Genomic DNA, 21,655 nt, shown 5'->3' on the forward strand with positions numbered 1-21,655 from the left:
TGCTCTTACACCATAAAAGAACATATATTAAAATTTTCATCAATTTATCTTCAGTAGTTTTTGCTGGGCTTTCATTATGAATTACTCACAACATATATATATATATATATATATAAAAATACTAAAATCCATTTTATTTTCATATTTTAAATTGATACTTATAACTTGATTTATTTATATGTTGTATATTATAAAAATCTACCATTGTTAAGGTTTTAAAACTAACATTTACAAGCACAAGTATATAATAAACCATGATCTATATACACTGTTTATGTATGAGGAAATAAACACTTATTCTGAAGTATAGAAAACATACCAATTTATAATTAACAAATTTACAACCTTCACACTTGAAAAAATTTAACATAATAAATAACAGTAATGAAAATAAAATGAATGAAGTAAAATTTGTTTATAATAAATAAATTTAAAAGATGTACTCAATACACAAGTATTTGTTTCTAAATACAATGACTAGCGTAGGGAAACAACACATTACAATTTTTCAACAATTCATAATTCACACTTTAAAAATATTTAAACTATATTTAAATAATAACATTTCATTATCTCATTTTCTACTAAAAGATTATAATAGCAGTAAAATAATTAATTTTGTTTGAATGACTTTTATAACAAGCTTACACTCCTATAAATTTTAAGTTTTATTTCATCTTTTATATAAAAAAAAAAAAAAATTATCTAAGAGGTAAGAAATCACTACTAAGTACTCAACAGAGATTGTAAAATATAGAATAATATAGAATGGCATGGAAAAAATTTTTAATGTAAAAATAAGTGCTGTGTATGTGTATATAAAATTCTGGACGTTTATATGTTGTTAAAAAAGAGTTTATCCAATTTCTATATATGGAGTGTCTTGTATAGAAGTAAAGCACGGACAATGAGGAAGACTAACAGGAACTGAATTAAGGAATAAGAATGATGAAGTAATAGGTGAGAAGAAGATTGGAAACTACAAAGGGATGAAGAATGGTTGGGGAAGAAATAAATAGAGACAGTGGTGGTGTAAGAACCTGCTGCCGCCATGCAGAATACCAGATGATGATTATATATGTATATACATATATGGAGACATATGTATATACAAATAGTACATTCAAATATTGTTAGTTTGGTTTAGTTTGGTTGCCCTGTAGGTTCGTTGAACATTGCTCAGTAATAAACCAAGATGTCAGTTGTTGAGTTGTGATTGAACGTACTACATTTCATTTCATTTTGTGTTATTTTTTTACTTATTGCAATCAATAGTTGTGAGAAACATAACGGTCCTTTCAGTAGAATAACACATTTTTCTTGATGAACATGTCTTTCATAAAGGTGACAAGTATACAAGTGAAGAACAAGTCTTGTGAAAAGTTTCCAAATACTTATGTTCCTCACCGCAATGCAGTTCGAACTCTAGTCAAAAGGTTCGGTCAACATTGAAGTTTGGCTCTGTTGAAGATCCTGATCGAAGTGGAAGACCACTTAGAACTAAATAAACAAGCTACTTGATATTTCAGATGCTATGACTGAAAGTCCAACAAAGTCAACACGTAAGTTAGCACAGCAGCAAGATATCGGACTTGCAACCACACATAAAACTGTTAGGAAAAGAACTGAAACTTTTCCCCTACAAAGTAATATGTTCAAGAACTGAAACCAATTATTAATAATTGATCATCATGGCAAAAGACTAAATTAAAATTGGCTAAATTGTCAATGGTTTAAATGCTTTATTGACCAAAATTCAGTAGTATCCTTGACATTACATCTTTTACAGATGAAGCGTGGTTTCATCTGGGAGGGTATATTAATTCACAAAAACACAACTTTGGTTAACAATTAACCCCCATGAATTACATGAACAATTTTTACATTATACAAAAATTGGATTCTGGGTAGTATGAATAGAACACGCATTGTGGGTCCAATCTTTTTTTTTAAATTCAGTTAATAGCAATTGTTATTGTGCTGTTTTAACAAAGCTTTATTAGTCAGTTAACACAAGTAGAAATCAATCACGGTTGGTTCCAACAAGATGACACCACAGCTAAAAGATCAATGATTTTTTATGAATGTCTTTGGTGAACATATAATTTTGAGGGGTTTGTAGCCCCAGATTTCTTTCTATGGGAGGCAATGAAACGAGCATACTACTGCAACAGACCAAGCATGATTGATGAACTAAAAACCTCAACAGCATACATACTCTTGAATATATGCTGTTTCAAAACATCAACTGGTTAAAGTTCATGTGCCATTCCAGTACATCAGCTGGTTAAAGTGTTTTAAAAAAAAATGAAATGTGTGCAGTGTTATATTGATGTTGGAGAAGGTTATTTTCAACACCTTTTATCACAGAGTTCATTAGAACTTAATCGACAAAAGGTGATGAAGTCAACAAGCTAGGTTTACAGTTCTAAACATGACCTAAGCTAACTGCGATATGAAAATGGAGAAAAAAAAAATAAATGTGAAAACGCATTTAGTTCAATTAGATTAGTATCAAAGAATATTTTCAAAAAATTTGTCAAATTTTTTTAGACAATTTTATTCATTTTTTCAATGTACCTTTACGAATCGCACCACTAGATAGCAGTATTTGATAGTACTAGGAAGCATACAAAAACTTGATAATGTACTTGAAATAATAAAATTTATTAAAAGAATTTTACTACAGCTTGTTTTAATAGTAAACGCTGTTATGTAAATGAAACAATTTTGAAATTAATGATGAAACAATCTTTTTAATTCCATCACTTCTTTAAAAAAAATATATATATAAATATTAGTTTACAAGAGATTATACTACAGAGTGATTTTTTAGTCCTGTTACCCAATTGTTAATCTCTGGTAATTTTTTTCTAAGAAGGGGAATTTAGTTTTGTGACACGAAGTTGGTAGCGCTACTCAACCGGTATAGATACGGCAGTGTGAGTTGTCTCCTTGAGCCGTGTAAACTTTTGTGCCATTTCCGGTCGTGTTACGAATAGAATGTCTTTTACCATAGAACAACAAGTTTTCATTTTTGAACAATATTTTGCTACGAAATCGTACGCAAGTGTAAAAGAATCATTTCAAATTAAATTTGCTGGTGTTCCTCTGCCAGAAAAAATGTCAATTTCTAGGCTAGCAAACTGATTTCGAGAGACAGGTAGTATTTGCGGCAGAAAACGTAGTGGTCCACCGACTCGCTTGACAGATGACGTTTTAGAAAATGTGAAAACAAGATTGCTCAATTCTCCACGGAAAAGTTTACGAAAACTTTTCACGCAAGTTGGTTTGTCATATTCGAGTGTTCAGAAAGCCGTTAAAAAATTGAAATTGTATCCGTATCGCGTACGATTAGTCCAAGAGCTTCAGCCTCCAGATTTAAACAAGCGATTGCAACATTGCCGTTGGTTTAGGTCTCTCGTAAACGTTAACGGAATCGAATTTTTAAACACAGTTTTCTTTAGCGATGAAGCTTGGATCCATCTCGACAGTTATGTGAACTGTCGAATTTGGGCGGTTGAAAATCCTAACGCTTTACAAGACAAATCTTTGCATCCTGAAAAAATTGGTGTGTGGTGTGCGATATCTCGTCGTACAGTCGGACCCATATTCTTCGAACAGACAGTAAATGGTGAAGTATACAGGAATACTGTAAGCCAATTTGTGTCCCTACAGGAACCTCAAGAACGGTATTGCTGGTTTCAGCAAGACGGCGGTACATGCCACACGTCTCGAGAAACCGTGGATTTTCTGCAAGAGTTCTTTGATGATCGAATAATAAGCAAGGGCTTATGGCCACCAAGGTCCCCAGACCTCACATCTCCTGACTACTTTTTGTGGAGCTATATTAAGTCCGAGGCCTTCAAAAACAATCCTCACACTATTGATGAACTAAAGTCAATATTACAGACCTAATTACGAATATTTCCAATGCAATTCTTAAAAAGGTTTCTGCTAATAGGCTGAAAAGAGTCCGTGCGTGTATAACTGCAAGGGTGGACATGTTAGTTATATTTTTGTTTACGTTAGTAATACTGTCGTGTTGCGTAGATGACGCATGCGTGGTTTAATTGTTGTTACGTCTGTGCAGGTTTGATACTGCTAAGCCACCGGGTTGGTCTAGTGGTGAACGCGTCTTCCCGAATCAGCTGATTTGGAAGTCGAGAGTTCCAGCGTTCAAGTCCTAGTAAAGTCGGTTATTTTTACACGGACTTGAATACTAGATCGTGGATACCGGTGTTCTTTGGTAGTTGGGTTTCAATTAACTACACATCTCAGAAATGGTCGAACTGAGATTGTACAAGACTACACTTCATTTACACTCATACATATCATCCTCATTCATCCTCTGAAGTATTATCTAAACGGTAGTTACCGGAGGCTAAACAGGAAAAAGAAAGAAAGGTTTGATACTGCTAGGTTAGTTCCATTATCGCTGCCTGCCGTTAACCATGGCTGCTCCCCTTTCTGTTTGCACCAAAGAAGAGCGACCCGTTTTTTGTGGTCAGAAGGTGTATAAGGGGCCGAAATTCATCGAAGACTCTCAGTACAGTACGGGAACAGTGTGTTGACGCATCGGAGTATCTACGAATGGAGTGAAAAATTCAAAAACGGTGGCACAAGTGTTACGCACAACAAAGGAGCCGGACGACCGTTTACCGCCACATATGAGGAAAACATTGAGCACGCACGCGGCATGGTTTTCTTAGACAGACGAGTAACTACTGATGAAGTGGCACATCATCTGCAAATTAGTTACAGTTCTGCTTACGAAATCATCCACATCAGACTTGAATTTCATAAAGTCTGTGCAAGATGGGTCCCAAAACAACTCACACAGCCGCGTAAACAAACGCGCTTGGCCGTCTGACAAAAACATTTGGATCGCTATGATAACGAACGGAACATCTTAGACAGAATCATCACCAACGATGAAACACGGATTCATCATTATGAGCCACAGAGTAAACGGCAGAGTACGGAATGGAAACATCCAAAAATAAAATACAGTGAGATGATTACTGCCACGCTAAAGCCTACAATTCGAAGCAAACGCCGAGGACTGCTGTCGAAAGGTGTCGTGTTGCACGACAATGCCTGTCCACATACTGCTGAAACACAACTTTGAAGTACCGGCTCATCCTCTGTATAGTCCTGATCTTGCCCCTTCTTACTACCACTTGTTTGGTCCACTCAAAGAGGCAGTAAGGGGCCGTCGATTTACCTCGGATAAAACTGAAAGAAGCGGTGCATTCCTGGCGGGCAGCTCAACCGAAAACCTTCTTTTATAAGGGCATCAGGAAGCTTGTGCAACGATGGATCAAGTGCGTTGAAATGCAAGGGACTATATTGAAAAATGATGTACATGCAAGTTTCCTATTTGTACTGAAATAAAATTTATAACTACATTGCGGATAATAACTGACTTACCCTCGTATAAAATATGAACTCATTAATAAAATAAAAGACAAAATTAAAATCAATGTTTTCTATTTGGTTTTATTATTGATTTTAATTCTGTCTTTTAATTTAATTTTATCATGACTTCATATTTTATGTATATGCAATTTTTAATTTTAATTTACAATTTTAAATTTTAGAATTTAAAAAAAAATGTTAGTTTTATTTCTGTTTTGATTTAATTGGAAAAGGCTCTTTTAACAATTTTAAATCACTTGTATAGTACAGGGGTTTTCAATTTTAATGTGTAATTTGCAACGAAGGATTTGAAAAATTATATAGGGCAACTGAAGATGCGAGGTACTCGCGAAAACACTCTTGCTTGAATTATGAAATAAGGTAGGTGTCATCCTATTTTATTTTATTAATTCTGTACTTGGGTTGATGGATTAATATAATTTGTATAGTGCAGAGGAATATGATTCCAAAAAGGATCGATTTTTAGAAAAATATGTGTATATATATGTCGGAGAATAAAGTACAGTGGAGTATCTTCCGACAAAACGATGAGAATATTCTTTAGAATATCTGTATTTTTAGTAGTTTTAAGAAATGCACTATTACTTGTAATGTTTTGTAAAATAAGGTTTAAATTGTTTTATTGCGGTAGGCTTAGGCCTAGGTAGGCACATGTTTGTCAACGTAGTCGGGATCCCAGGACGATAGGGGTATCATAAAATTAATAAGGAAAAGGAAATATGCAGTAGGTATATTATTTGAGAATATTGAGAAAAGGTAGTCTTGCTTTGGAACCCAGATCGAACAGACGTCCTGGTGGTCGCGAATTCGTTATTTCCCTGAGCCTCGGTCTATCGCAAGTTGTTTTAGTATTGTTTGAGTTCTAAATTAAATTAATCTTATATTATGATTCGTGTACTGCTGAGTTATTGATGGGTGATAGTTATCATTTGTAATTGTTTCATTGTACGAGTTGTCTACTCATTTTTATTGGTTGAGCTTTATTATAGTCTTATATATTCTCCACTTGTAATAATAAAAGTGAGTGAAACACAAAACGTTGAATCCCTGACAGATCTCCTCTCCTCTCCGACATATATATATATATATTTTCCTTATAATTGTGATTATGTTATTTATGTTTATGGAATTATAATTATTAATAAAATTACGTTTTATTAATACTATAGCTTCGTTTATAGGAATATTTGTGTACATGTTTGTTATATCATATGATACCAACCTAGTATTTATTAACAATTATTACATTTTTTAATCTACTTGTTAACTGAAACCGTTTCTTACATTATACAATATAAGGTAAATTTATCTTATTTCTCAATATTTTATATACAGAGTGGCACAGGAAAACAGGAAATTTTGACAGCCCTGAGAAGCAGATAGAAAGGTGGGGGTAGCACAACTACCTGCCATTTAGTAAATCATGGACCGGTGGGTCGATACACAATGTGCATTTGTCGTAAAGGCATCTTACAAAAATTGTGTGTCACGTTCCATCTTGCCACACCATCAAGACACGGGTTGAGAATTTTAAGAAGAAAGGTTCAGCTCTAAAAACGAAACCACCAAAAGGTTAACAAACTCAACGAACATCAGAAAGCATTGAAGCAGTTCAAGCCTCAATCAAAAGGTGCCCACAACGATCGGCAAGAAAACACCCAGCAGTATTGAACCTAAACCAAACAACCTTTCGCCGAATACTTCAAAGTGATTTGAAGTTTCACCCTTACAAAATTCAAGTCGTATAGGAAGTGAAACATCATCAGACTATGTGATCCAATGAATTCCCATAAAAGTCTTTCAAAATCTCAGCATTTCCTTCCAGGAATGCATACATTTGAATGGCCATCAGCTTATGGGCACTGTTTTTTGAAATTGAAATTTTTTGTGTTGGGACACTTAATGACGTGTAATTTACTTTTTGTTTTTAACAATAGAACTTCTAAATTCATTTTTTTTTTACTTTTTTGAGAGTTACTTCAAAAGAGAGTTACTCTGTATATTTTTGGTAATCCAGCTAATTCTGGATTACTTTGTATACATGGATATAATTGTGTACAATATTTTATCTTATTATAATTTAGTGTTGTGTACTGAACACTATAATAATTACAAAAAAAAAGGTAGTACTAAATTTTCAAAAATTATTATGCAACACCTAATAAAAATAAAAAACATAATATTATTAATATATGAAATAATTTAGCAATTTTAAAGATAAGTAATAATAATAATAATAATAATAAGAAAATTGATATATTGTAAAAATATCATATTAGGGTCAATCCATTTGAAGTTGTCTCAAAAAACATAAGCTGGTTGCTCAACAAAATCAAAAAAAATTGAAACTTACCCGCTTGTTTCCTTCCTACATGTTTAAAGATCTTAAAACTATTTTATTTTTTATTTAAGCTACAATTTATTTTTTCTTTCATAGAGTTTACAAAAATAAACCGCTACAAAAATAAAAATGAATTCTTGAAAAAAGATGTAGTGGACTACTCAATGAAATCTCAGTTTGTGTAAGTTTTACAAGCATTTATGAATCAATATTGTATTAGGTTACTGGTATTGGTTCAGTTATCATTAAATTACGACTTGTCATTAATAAATTAAAAAAACCTATTTTAAAAATATTGAAAATGTCAACTTCAGCAACATAGGTGCTAAATATAAAAAAAGTATATAAAAAATGTAAAGTTCAAAGAAGACAAGAAACCCCCTTGGGACACTTATTTAGGGAGTCAAAATGGTATCACTTTTGAAAGGTTTTTCACAATTTTTGCAAGGTTATAACTTTTTTATTAGCACAGTACACAAGAAAATTTTTTATTCGCCATAAACATCTACAAAAACACTGTAAGTTGTGCAATTTTGAGATTTTTACCGCCAGCCCCATCAGAGTTATTTGATCCAAAATTTGAATTTTTAAAAAAAATTATTTTCAAAAATTCAATTCAAAAATTTAGGGGTAACTATATCACCATTAATATTATTTGGTAAAACTAACATATACCTACATATAAAAAAATAATTAAAACTGTGTATGCGCCATCCCTGCATCTTGAAAAAATTACGAAAAATTAAATTTCAGTTTTTCATGTTCAACTTTATTGGTAATTTTCTAACAGAAAGAAGAAAAATAGGTAAATAAACCTATGCATCGATCTTTTACCTTGAGAAAATATGAATTAACTGCTTTTTGTTTCATCTTTCTGGGACCAACAGTTTTTTAGTTATGATTTTTTCCATAAATCTTTAGAATCACAAAAATAGATGTGCACACTGTAACAAAAATGGGTGCCAAAGGGTAAACAGCATTAATATTTTTTTTTTTTTTTTTTTTTAATAGTTTTAAGATCCTAAAACATGTAGGAAGGAAACATGTGGGTTTCAATTTTTTTTTAATTTGTCAAGCAACCACCCTTGGGTCACTTCAAATGGATCGACCCATTAATGAATATAAACTTATTTAATAAACAGATTGAATCTGATAATAAATTGATAAATTTGAATTTGATAGACCTGATGCAACAATTAAATGGTTTGATAATATTATTCTAGATCATACCAGGGTGGATATAGGATGTTTTTAAATAAGACAACAAAGCATGCTGACTTTTCAATATTTTTTGACTGCATAAATTTTTAAAAGTAACATTTTTAGTTTCCACATTTTAATTATGAGTATTTTATAAATAAGTCTGCTGTGATGGAGCTATGCTCTGAAAGTACTTCAGACAAATAGGTATGTTATATAAATTAAATTTCCATTTACCAACAATTTAAAAAGTGTAATTCCTAGTACTTTCGGATCTGTTAGTTTAACTTAAAAACTATTATTGATTTGAATTTAAATTAACATCTTTTAGAAAATCCCTGAAGATGGAGCAACAGCTCCGAAAGTACTAGGATTTACACTTTTTAAATTGTTGATAAGTGGAAATTTAAATTATACAATTTTATTAATACCAACGGTGCCAAATGCTTAGTAAATTAAATCTAAATAGGTATGTGTTCTTCTTTTACTTTTTATGAACTGTATCAGGTGGTATAAAAATATTATTATTATATAAATATTTGATGTAGTGTTTGTAATATTTTATAAAATAATTTTTTCTCACTGTCATGCCATAATATGGGAAAGAGATTTTAATGTTAAATGGCAAAGTGGATGTATTTTGTGTAATTTTTAATTTTAATTTCTGATGAAGTAATCACTTTGAAAGCACTACAGTTGGTGTCTCTTACTTTTAACATACTGCATTTGGTGGTTTTGATTTTATAATTGATTAAATTATATATATAATACAAAAATATTTTATATATTTATATTACAAAACATTTCTTTGGCAATAATAAATATAATTAAAACATTGTAAATAGAGAGCTATCAACCAATTAACCTGCACCTTAAGCATTCATCAGATAAAAAAATAAATAACTTGACAGAATTAAAATAATTGATTCTAATATAAAACTAACAAAAGAAATTTCTAAGTGTTAAATAAAAAAGGAAAGCATTCTTCTGAACAAAACAATGGGAATTCTGACTAAACAGCAGTTGAATAAAAAAACAAAAAAATATCTTAGTTTCTTAAAAACAATCAACTCGGCTAAAGAAACACAATAATGGGTTAAACTCAGTTATATGCCCAGCAGACATTGTACTACTTCTAGATCACATCTCAGTTTTGTAAATCTTCTTACATTGCATTAGTCATCTAATAACAATTCACTGTTTGTAATCGAATTAAAATTTATCACATATTAATGTGTACAAAATTTGTATATTTAATCTTAATTAGATAGGGTTAGCGATCGAAGCAAGCATAAGTTTAAGTACAGTTGGTTAATTTATGTTGATACTGCATTAACTTCAGTACACAGAAACGACATTACCTAACCAAACTTAACCTATGCTATTTGTTCACTAACGTCATCTAATTTGTAAATTGAACAATGTTAGTGCATGTTTGTTAAAGCACAAATTATATATAATTTGTATATAATAATATTATTATTATAGTATAATATTTATACTATCTGCAATAAATTAGGTGGGACAGTGCTACTTTAGACCTCATGATGATGGTAGACTGTAAACTAAAGTAGGACCAAAATTAATTAAGTTAAGTTAATTCCATATCTAAACTTAACACAATATCAACATAAATCTAACCAAGCTTAACCTAATACTTGCTTTGCTCACTAACCTCATTTAATAAATATTAAACATACATGTTATTAATAACATAAGTGATAATTCTAACTAAATACAAAAGGGTATTGAATATTAAATAGTGATATTTAAAATGGTAGTTAATTAACACAAAAGACCAAACTTAAGCTTAAGTTAATTTTACCAGGTAAAATAATGATCTTTAATTAAAATTAATTTAAATAATTAATTTTATTAATTAATAATTTGAATCTCTAATTGAATTACATTAATAAAATGTGATAATGGCATACTGTCCACTAACAAACCGTAAATCGTTACTATATGACTAATGCCATCTAGCGGAGACTTAAAAAACTGATGTGATCTAGATGTAATATAATGTCTGCTGGGCATATAATGGAATGTACCCCGATCATTTCCTCACAGACTAAAGAAAATTATGGTCAATAGGTCAAAAAAATCCATTTTTAGTTACTTATTCATCCATAGATCAATATGGACAGGATTAGGTTTAAACTTATATGAACAGCAAAGTAATTATAATTAATTTTATAAATTCCTGAAAATACACTTCCAGACCTTTTCAGAGCTCTATGGAAGTTTCTTTCTCAAAAATGTTCTACATGACACTAATTTTTAAGCGGTAAAATGTTAAATTTGACTATAAATATATTTATAGCTCTACAAGAATAATCATTCCTATGGATAATTTAATACTAATTTTTTTAATCTATTACTAAGCCTAATTATATCATAATATTGTAAAACAAAAACTGATGTATGGCTGCTACGTTACAGAACTACTATGTTGCTGCCACTTTGTCACTCAATAATTGTAAATGTCAAATATAAATGCTGAAACTGTAAGTAATTGTTTGAACTATAACAATCCAAATTTGTACAAATACAAAAAAAATTAACTCAATTTCTCTCAAGTGAAAAAAAAAATGTTAAAGAAGCACCCATATAATAATAAGCTCCTTTTTTTCTCTGAATAGTTATTTGCAAAATAGTTCTTAACAATTTTCATTGGAAATATGTCACCTCCAGCAATTTATAACTGCATTAAAGAATTAAAACTATTAGAAATTCTATTGTACATTATGTAACTTAATTACCCAACAATAAACAAAAACTTTATCACTATATAAATATATAAGTTTCACGCTTACCTAATCACCTGATCCATTTCTTTTAGCTTTCTGTTCATTTCATGATGCAATGGACCATACCTATGCCCACAATGGTCTACACCAAGAAAATGTGCTATTATAACATCCCAATCCTTTCTTTTTATTTCTGGTACTAAATGCTCTTTAATTCCACTGTCCACAGTATCTAAATCCCACACGTTAAAAGAAGGATAGGAAAACTCTCTAATAAATCGTTTTGGATAAAGACTAGTCCAAGTATCATCTCCCATGAATACTATTCTTCTCTCAAGGCTGACCAACTGATCTATAATATTATCTTCACTAATTTCAGAAGTAGCAAAATTTGAGCCGATGTCAATAAATGTAGGTAAACTGCCAGTAGTTAAACCATTCAACCGCTGCATAGTTGCAGTTGGTGGATCAGCAATGAATTTATATAAGCGAGCATGCTTTGATGATTTGTTCAACAAATCATTTATCACAGTCATTTTATTTTGATAAGCAAGATTGTGTGAACTTTTTCTGTTATTATTGTATGCTACAAAGTCATAATGTAAGGCATCGATTAAAAGTACAATAACTTTGACTTTATTTTTGGTACAATGTTGTAAACTATCTATACCATAATTCAATTTCATAGAAAAAACATCTTCTTCAGTACAATCCAAAATCATTTCACCTTTAATGTGACGCGATTCCTCGTGCAAATGTTCACAGTAGTGGCTGGTGGATTTGCAAGAAGAATTTAAACTTAACACATCTCTGTTTAACAAAAATCCACGAGTAAACAACAGTAATCCTGACAATAACAAATAGGACACCCATATAATGAATAGGATGTATTTCCAAATAACTGCCATAACTATACTTGTAATATTTCATAACAACAATATAGAAAACAACAAAATTAAACAATGGCTTTTGTAATCAGCCATACTGCTATACCATAATATCAATACGTACACAAAAAACACGAGCTTCTCTCAGTAACCATTCTGAAATGGGAGGGGAAATTAATAACAGCTGTTTTAATTTCGCCTCTCAGAAGCACCAACATTGACGTACTTTATGTACTTACAGTAACGAAATAAATGTTATAATAATTTACAATTCAACAAAAATACAAACTTTGTTATTTTCGATTAACATATAATTTTTCCACCATATTTAAACTATAAAGAAAAGGTTGGGTCAATAAATGTTTAAACATAATTTAATTTGAATGTAGTCATAATGGTTTTATTAACAATAAAACCAGCTACCAGCTGCTACTAACAAATTGTTAATATAGTTTTTAGCAGTAACACAAATCAACAGCGGATAGAGTACAATAAAGCTTTGCCTACCTATTGCTAATAATTTTACACTATGTTTTTAAGAACGTGCCCCTGAAATATGAAGGCCAGTAGTAGTGGCCGCAATCGTTGGTTAACAAGTTCTGAATAGTCTGGAATACATTGCTTTTCTGTTGAGTAATGTACATTACATTACTGAGAGCTAGTTACATTACATTAGCCTAGTTACATTACTCTCAGCTCTGATGGCCAGTAGCAGTACTGGCCAAGTTAAAATTCGAATTCAGTTAATTTGCGAAGATGCGTTCACCACTTGACCAATATGGTGGGTTAGATAGAGTAGCTTTGGTTTTTCCCGTTCCTTACGTATCCAGACCGAGTTAAAATATAACCTTAACAGCTTTAACTTTGCTGTACTGTTGATCGTGCTACTCTCTTCGCATTGCTATTTCGTGTAATTAATACTTTTTAAATAAAGCGTGTTGTATTATCTAACCAGATGAGATCATCAGATTACTAATAACATGACAAATAGCAAATGCAAAAACAATGACTTTTACACTAGTCACAGCAGTTCGCGGGGGCAAACTTTCAGCTCATGTATTATAAAAGCTGACAAATATCATCTTTGTGTTGGAAAGATAGCGTGATGTAACAATGCTAACTATCCTGTATGGCAACACTATATAAATAAACGGTTAGGTATTTAATGAAAAAAGAGTTGTAGAGATTGTGAAAAACCTATAGTTGGTGTGCGTGTAATAAATTAATGGGTGTTAATAGAATAGACCATTATATATCATATGGCTTCACAAGAAAATATAGCTTCTCAAGTGGTGGAGAAAAGTTTTTTCTGTATACTTAAAACTGATATTAATGCTTATTTATTCTTCAACATGAATTAAGTACAAAACAAAGTACAGCAACAGCGATTCAGGAAGGAATTAATAAAGGAGCTAGTTGGAAATATGAGAGATACAAATATACAAGAGAGACCATCGGATTTAGTAGATGAAGGATTAAATGGTAAACTACTTCTGCTGTATCCTCTGGAAACACTGTAAACTTTAAGCAAAACATGTCAAAAACAACCGAGTCTTCATGCAGGGCTATGTTTTGAAATATATCATACTGCAAATAAGATTAGAGCTTAGGAAAAAATTTTAATGTATCTTGTAGGCTGAACTATATTTAACTTGTTTTAAATGTAATAAAAATATTACCATAAAATTGAAAATAGTATATCAATAAACAAGTTTTCTAATGTAATACATCTTTTTTCTTTATAAATTAAATACCACATTTCATGTCATAGTAAACAAAATTCAGAGCTAGTGATGCATAGAAAGAAAGCCTAGACAGAAAAAAGTGGCCAGACCGGCCATTACAGCTTACAGTACCGCTCACATGGAAAATATCCAGACTTAGCTGGGAGAAGGGTGTGGCCAGTAGGACTAGCAATCAGAGTGCAAAGGGTTAATATTTTTAGTTCAGTGAAATCATTGCCTATGGGTATGGGGCTTCGATCACGTAACACATTAAGATGTGTAGTCGCACGTAATTGTGAATAACTAAAAATGAACTTAAAATAATCACCCTGTCAGTAGCTATAATAGCAGAACTAATTATGGTTATTAATATAATCTTTTGTTGAACATGATAACGATAATATTTTAATGAAATAATATAATACTTTAAAATTGTTAATATTTAACAACTATTTTTCAAAATACTGCAACTTTTTGTTACAAAATTTAGTATGGAGCTACTTAGCAATACAGTACTTCAGCAAAGTACCAGTAATGTTCTTGTGCAGTCGTGTGTGTGTGTGGGACTGACTGACTGGCTAATATATGGGAATATGAAAGGAAACTTTTAAACAAAACATCTGTCTTTCATTCAAAATACTGAAAACAAGGAATCAAATGTTTTTTTATTTTTGCTGTTTATTATATTGAAATTCAGCCAGAGAATATTGAAAATTTCTTTTTATTGCATTGCTCAGAATTTGATGTCAAAAGCTTTTGGAAGCTTTGTGATTTTTAATCCTGATGAAAGGGAGACACAATATTCAGTTAGTAATCTTTCAAAAGTTTGTAGAGACTAGAGATTTTATTCCCTTGGTCCCTATATTTATTGATGCTTGTTTTTTCTGTGGCCATTGAGCCAGTTTCTGATGCGCATCGCTAAAGAAACTTGTCAAATATAGAATAAAGATAGTACATATGAAACTTACTGTAACACATTATATGCATAACTGATATATTTATTTCAGAAAAGGAGGTGATTAGCTCATTAGTTCATGGTTGAACTATTCAAACTTACAGTACCTTTATAAGCCATGAAAATGTTATAAAAGCTGCAGAGAACTCATGAAAAAATATCATAGTTGCAAATTACTTTAGCTAAATTGAGACTACAGTATATAGTAAATGAAAATTTAATGTGTAGGAAGACCTAAAGGACAACAATTTACAGGACAATAATTAGACTGTATCTCATAAAAGTCTTGGCCAGGAACTAACTTATCTTCAAATACATCACAGTCAGATACAATAAATATCTTACATGGTATAAAGATACTAATAATAAAAAATAACAATAAAATAATTCAGACTTAAGAAGGCTTTGATGAAAATTATCCCAAGAAATGATATACTTAAGATGGGAATATACATAATAAATTTAATAATAACGTAATGCTTAGTGTATTATTGAGGCAATTCAAAGCAAAACGTATGATTTCATTTCTTCGCAAATGAAATTAATTTGCCCAAACCAAGAAAATTTGTCATCTAATAAAATATCCAGAAATTTTCCTTTAAAGAAATATTGTTATCACTGTTGGGAATTTTAGTCAGTAATGTTACATTATCTGTGAGAAACATTATGCATTAATTTTATCCATATTACACACTGAATCTCACAACCTTTTTTAAATAATTTAAAAATTCATTCATTGTCTTCACCAGCTAAAAATGGCAATTTTTTTTTTAATGAAAATGCATTGATTTAAAATTTACTAACAAGAAATACATATTTTTTTCAGTCATCAATAAAAATGTTGATTTTTATGTAGCTAAAAACAAATGCAAGGGTGCTCATAAATTGTAAGACAGACTTTCTTATATTCTTTTACTAAATTCCAAGTGCATTTTTTTAATGATGTTTATGAAACCACTTGAAACAATGAATGCACAAAAAAGTTAATCCTCACCTTGGTTTTCTACATTAGTGGTCATTATCTGTACAATAAAACAAGATTTAAAAATTATTTAGAATTGATGTAACTTGTAAAACCTCTCTTTTAACCTAAGTACTTGTATCTTTATTTCTTTAAAAGAATACTTCTAATAAAAAAATTAGTTTAATCTTGTTTTAAAATTTGTTATTTTCTGTTCATTTTAATACTGAAATTTCTTTCAACAGTCGGTAGAAATTATGAAAATATTTGTACAGAAGTTGAATAATATAATTTGTATTGTTTTGTGGGTTGTGTAATTTTAATGTTCTATAAATTCATTAATAGATTATCAAAAAAAAAATTGCTTTTGTAAACTTCAGAGTAGAATTCATCTGTTATTAAGAATTTAAACAAAAGTTTTTGATCGATCACTTTCATTATGGTCACCATTTTTATAAAGATTGCTTTAACATGTATCCCTGTAGACAATTATATTTTTGCACAGAACCAAGTGTTTTAACAACATTACAATGAGAAGTACAAAGTTTTTTCATTTACAAAGGAAAAGGAACCCTTCTTAAACCTATTAAAATGTTTTGGAATCTCACATCAGAAAAGAAAGCACCTCAACTCTCATACAAAATAGTATAGTCTCAAACATTACAGTATGTGTCCCAACTATCTGACTTTCTTATATTTTGTAGTAAAGTGGTCATCTCAATAATCAGAATTTTTTTCAATTTTATGGTTATAAGAAGTATTAAAATTATCACGATTGTAACAATATTTATTATATATAGCCTTGTAGCCACTGGATATTAATTCTATTTGCTTGGTGCAGAAACATTTTTTTTTTTTATTTCTAAATTGGGTAAAAATTCCATATGCATATTAAATAGTCATCTAAATCTATGAAAAACTTGTAGACCTCTCATGAAGCACTTTAGACAGTAAAATTGAATAGTTTTGAATTACACTGTCTTCTCCCCTACTTGGGTGGGAAGAACCGGACCGATGTGAGAATATACACCTTGCACAATGCCAATTCAGTAGCAAAAGATTCCTGGAATGAACAACATCGTGCATTTGTTATAGACGTAATTTAATTCAGGCTATTCTGTAGTCAAAACTCTGCCGTTGTTTTGTACAAAATTTGGAGTTTGTATGCATGGTAGTGACTCCAGTCACAATGCAGTAATGTATTGCGTTAATCATTTTGGATAAATGGCTTTACCTTCAAAAAGGAAACCTGCAGGCCGTCTAAGTACAGTTTGTACCACCTTATATTATCAAAACTTTGCATCAGTCAATTCATACCATTGTGCTGGGTGTATCAGATCAGACTGTTTGCAGGATGCTGCATATGGATCTTCATTTTCATCCATATAAAATTGTAATAGTTCAAGAATTAAGCCATGATTTTCAAACCAATAAGACTGTGACAATTCAATTATAAACATTCTTATTAACAACATAATCATCATAATGTCAGATGAGGTCCACTTTCACTTTTCTGGCAACATGAACGGTCAAAATTTACAGTATTCGGCAAGAGAAAATACTTCACGACGGCCACTTCATTGTTAATGTGTAGCAGTATGGTGCACTATGATGCAAAATTTGATAAAATGACTTCCACTTAGGAAACATTGATATTAAATTATAAGTTTTTATGAAAATACTGATACAAAATGTAAATGATAATTGGAAATCGTTACCACTCTTTTTAAATGTTTATCAAAATAAGACTTTAACATTCTCACTATGTAGAATATGACAAAAATTAACAATTAAATTACAATAAAAAAAACTTCATTTAAATTCATATCAGCTCACTCTGTAGACAAATTAAAAAAAAAAATGACACCAACGCTCTAGGAATCATTCTACAAAATCTTATTTGTTCAACCTCTTCTGAAATTAAGTAATATAAAGACCAAGACAAATATACATGCGCATATGCAAAGGAATTTTTACTTTGTTTTTATTAACTTTAATTACATGAAATTTATAAAAAAAACATTTTATAATACAAAATGTAATTTTTCCCCAAGTGTTTCATTAAATATAACTTTGCATATATGTATTATTTCACTAAGAATAGACAAGTTTTTGCAACGTAATATATTTTATAAAACAAATGTCAAGTATGCAATATAGACCTTTATTTAAAGCAAATACCATAATGTCATCATGGTTTTAATTAGTTTATTTAAAGCATCAAGATTTTAAATGATGGAAACATAGGAAGTGATAAAAAACAATTTATAGAAACAGATTACATTCTTTTATTGTTAAGATTTATAAATACATAATCATGCTAAACATTTTAACATAACAACATATAAATATTTTCTTGAAAAGTAAGTGTAAATGAATATCCACTATCCATAAATACTAACTAATATTAAAATGGAGTGAATGGAAAATATACATAAGAAATAGAAATTTCTCTCAGTACATCAAACAAATTTCCTTTCAGAAAACAGTAAGCTTCCCAGTGTAGCAAATTCATTTTTTAAGAAATATTTTGAATTTTGATTGTTCTGTTCCATGTTGAGCCGGTTGATGCTGCATTCTAACATCTACTAGCACTGGCCGGCGAGTTAGTCTTGTACGACCATTCGAGAGCTGCCGGATCCCGCTCAGTGCGGTCATGATTTGTTTAATGTAACATTTCATTCGTAGTCTAATGCAACTAGTTTTATTTAGTATTTTAAAGTCTAATGTGGCTTACAGTTTTTATTGAAAATGTTCAATGGTATTATTCTGACTAATGTGTCATTTATTCATCAGTCTAATGTGACTTGTATTTCTCGATTATTATTATTCAAAAAATATCTAATGTGACAGATTAAATTTAATTATTCAAGAAGAATATGTTTTAATTTATTTCATCATCTCAACCATCATTTCAAATACAGTCCATACTTGCTCTACAACTTAACATTGATAAATAAAATATATAAATATATATTAGCTAATTACAAAATATAAACTTATTTAGTCATCCACAAGTACAGAAATAAAGAACACTGTTACCTTACTTCACTCTTTCAATCAAAGCACTTTCGAGCCTAAGCCCATCTTCATTAGTTTTTTTTAAATTTTTTTTTCTATTTTCACATTTACATTTTTTTGATAAGATAAATTTTTTAAAACAAATATTTGGGTTTAGTCAATAATTTCTTTTTTTAAATTTTAAAACATTAATACTTAAAATTTCCTTAACATTTCATCTAATGTTATTACAGTACTGTACTGATTATCTGATTTATTTACCAAAAATTTCTTGTCAATGTATTACCAACTTAAATAATGTTTATAAGAATGTCCCCATCAATCTCTGTCTGCAATTCATTAGGCTGAATTTACATTTATATTTATATGTGTAAAATCTTTCTAAAATTTCTAATTTTTTATAATTACTTTTGTGTTCAATGTTAACTTTTTCAATTATTTCTAAATTATTTTCAAATTATTTTATATTATGTTTATTAATTATTAAGCGGTCTGCAATATTCGAGAAACCTATTTTTTTTATTTTTAAATGACCTGAAATTTTCATTAAATCTATCTTTAAATGATCTATTTGTTTTTCCAATATATATTTTTTCATAACTATTGCATTTTATTACAAATACATATTTATAAATACCAGAAGAATCATATTTATTTTTTACTATTTTCTTATTGTAATATTTTCAATGTTTTATTATATGATTATCAGGTTTATATTTTTTATCATTATAATATATTAATATATATTAACAATAATAATAATATTAAAAAAAAATATATATATATAAATAATAATAATAATATTAATATTTTTTTAATTATATATACACATGTTTAATATAACAAACAATTACTTGAGTATTTGGGACAAAAAGTCAGTTTTCAGAAGAGTGAATCATGTGTTAATAAAAGTTAATTGATAAAATTAATTCTTTCTTGATGAAATCTACTTATTATAATAGTACTTTTCCTGTTTAATTCTACTACTACATTCCTGAATTATTGGTTTAAATTCTATAACCCACAAATCTTTCTGAAGTTTGTGTACTTTAACCCAAGTAATAAAAAAGTGTGCATTAAATTTAAATATTAGAAGAAAGTATTCTTCATAGACCAACCAATCTTGAATTTTGAGGCACTGTTAAAGAAATTATATTCTTAGCTGGATGTCCACATAATGGACATTCAAATTTTTTATCAGCCAACCTATTAGACTAAAACAGACAAAAACATTATAAACAAAAGAAAACATTAAAGTAGTATTAGAAAAAATAAAACATTTATTAATTACAAAGATAAAATCTGTATTTAAAGAAAAGTAAACATGTTTAAGATTTTTAATTTAACAAAGTAACAAGTTTTCATTACATTTCACTTTTACATTTTGCAAAAACCTGGCGAAAATGAGATCAATATTTTGTAGAATCCTGTTTGAAATGAATTTCTAAATCCAATGTTGTTATTTGTATCATGGAGTCTTTTTGTATAAATATCCTTTGCTATGGAAATCATGTACACTGTTAACTACACTTGACTTTGACTTGTTGTCAATATAAATTTACATAACAGATAAACCATTTTGTTTGATACATCTAAAAATTTACATTTTGTTACAAAGAAAAGAAAGAAATTTAAGTTCTTTAAATTTACTAACCAATTTGTATTGACAAAATCATATTTATCTGTGTAACTTGTGAAAAGATATGAGATGAATAATGTACAAGCTGAAAGAAGAATGATTATACTGTGAAGGACAACGTACATTAAATTGTAAAAAATGAAATTGCCATTAATTTGTAAACATACATACTTATAAACTACATTTTGTAAATGTAAACTGAGAAAATATAACATTTTTTTTATAAATTACAAAAAATATAATAAAGCATATACTGAAAAGAAGAGTTGAAAAAAGTTAATATTTTATTGAAAAGGAAAAAAATAGTTTTTTCACTACGTTCTTAACACAAACTGAAACTTATTTTTTGAAGTAGACACCAAATTTTAAATGAATTAAACGAGCACATGAGATACAGATAACAAAATTTATTTCATAAAGACTTTCAGCTAATTCTAAAATTTGGTACAGACTTCAAAAAATAAATTTCAAAGATTCTGTTGAGGGAGTAGTAGAAAAATGAATTTTCCCTATTAATGCAATATTTTTTTTTTATATTTAGTCAGTTCAATTTTTATCCACAAATTTTTTACTTTATTTTTTTTAGTTTTATAACTTGTCAAAATATGGACCAGCCTACAAAAGAGGCAGCTCCTAAGAGAAAAAAAATTCTTTTGAAACAAAGCAGGTTTGTTCAAAACGATTTAAAGATTCAAGTAAAAGTCTGCAATGGATTCAGAGTCAAGAGTTTGATAT

The 21,655-nt window shown here is 29.5% G+C and overlaps 2 protein-coding genes across 2 annotated transcripts in view; both read right to left on the bottom strand.

Annotated features, from left to right (window-relative positions):
- PIG-O (phosphatidylinositol glycan anchor biosynthesis class O) overlaps positions 1-12,760 on the bottom strand; it is a 43,458-nt gene extending 30,698 nt beyond the window's left edge. Inside the window, exon 1 of the mRNA XM_075359381.1 lies at positions 11,800-12,760. Within this exon, the coding sequence (XP_075215496.1) occupies positions 11,800-12,641 (842 nt within the window). The 5' untranslated portion in view covers positions 12,642-12,760. The remainder of the gene's footprint in view (positions 1-11,799) is intronic.
- A 5,772-nt stretch (positions 12,761-18,532) lies between these two features.
- Positions 18,533-21,655, bottom strand: part of LOC142321361 (peroxisome biogenesis factor 2-like) — a 60,401-nt gene continuing 57,278 nt past the window's right edge. The window contains exon 7 of the mRNA XM_075359384.1: positions 18,533-20,495. Within this exon, the coding sequence (XP_075215499.1) occupies positions 20,388-20,495 (108 nt within the window). The 3' untranslated portion in view covers positions 18,533-20,387. The remainder of the gene's footprint in view (positions 20,496-21,655) is intronic.

This window comes from Lycorma delicatula, chromosome 3, assembly GCF_047948215.1.
Source record: "Lycorma delicatula isolate Av1 chromosome 3, ASM4794821v1, whole genome shotgun sequence".
Classification (NCBI taxonomy): Eukaryota; Metazoa; Arthropoda; class Insecta; order Hemiptera; family Fulgoridae; genus Lycorma; species Lycorma delicatula.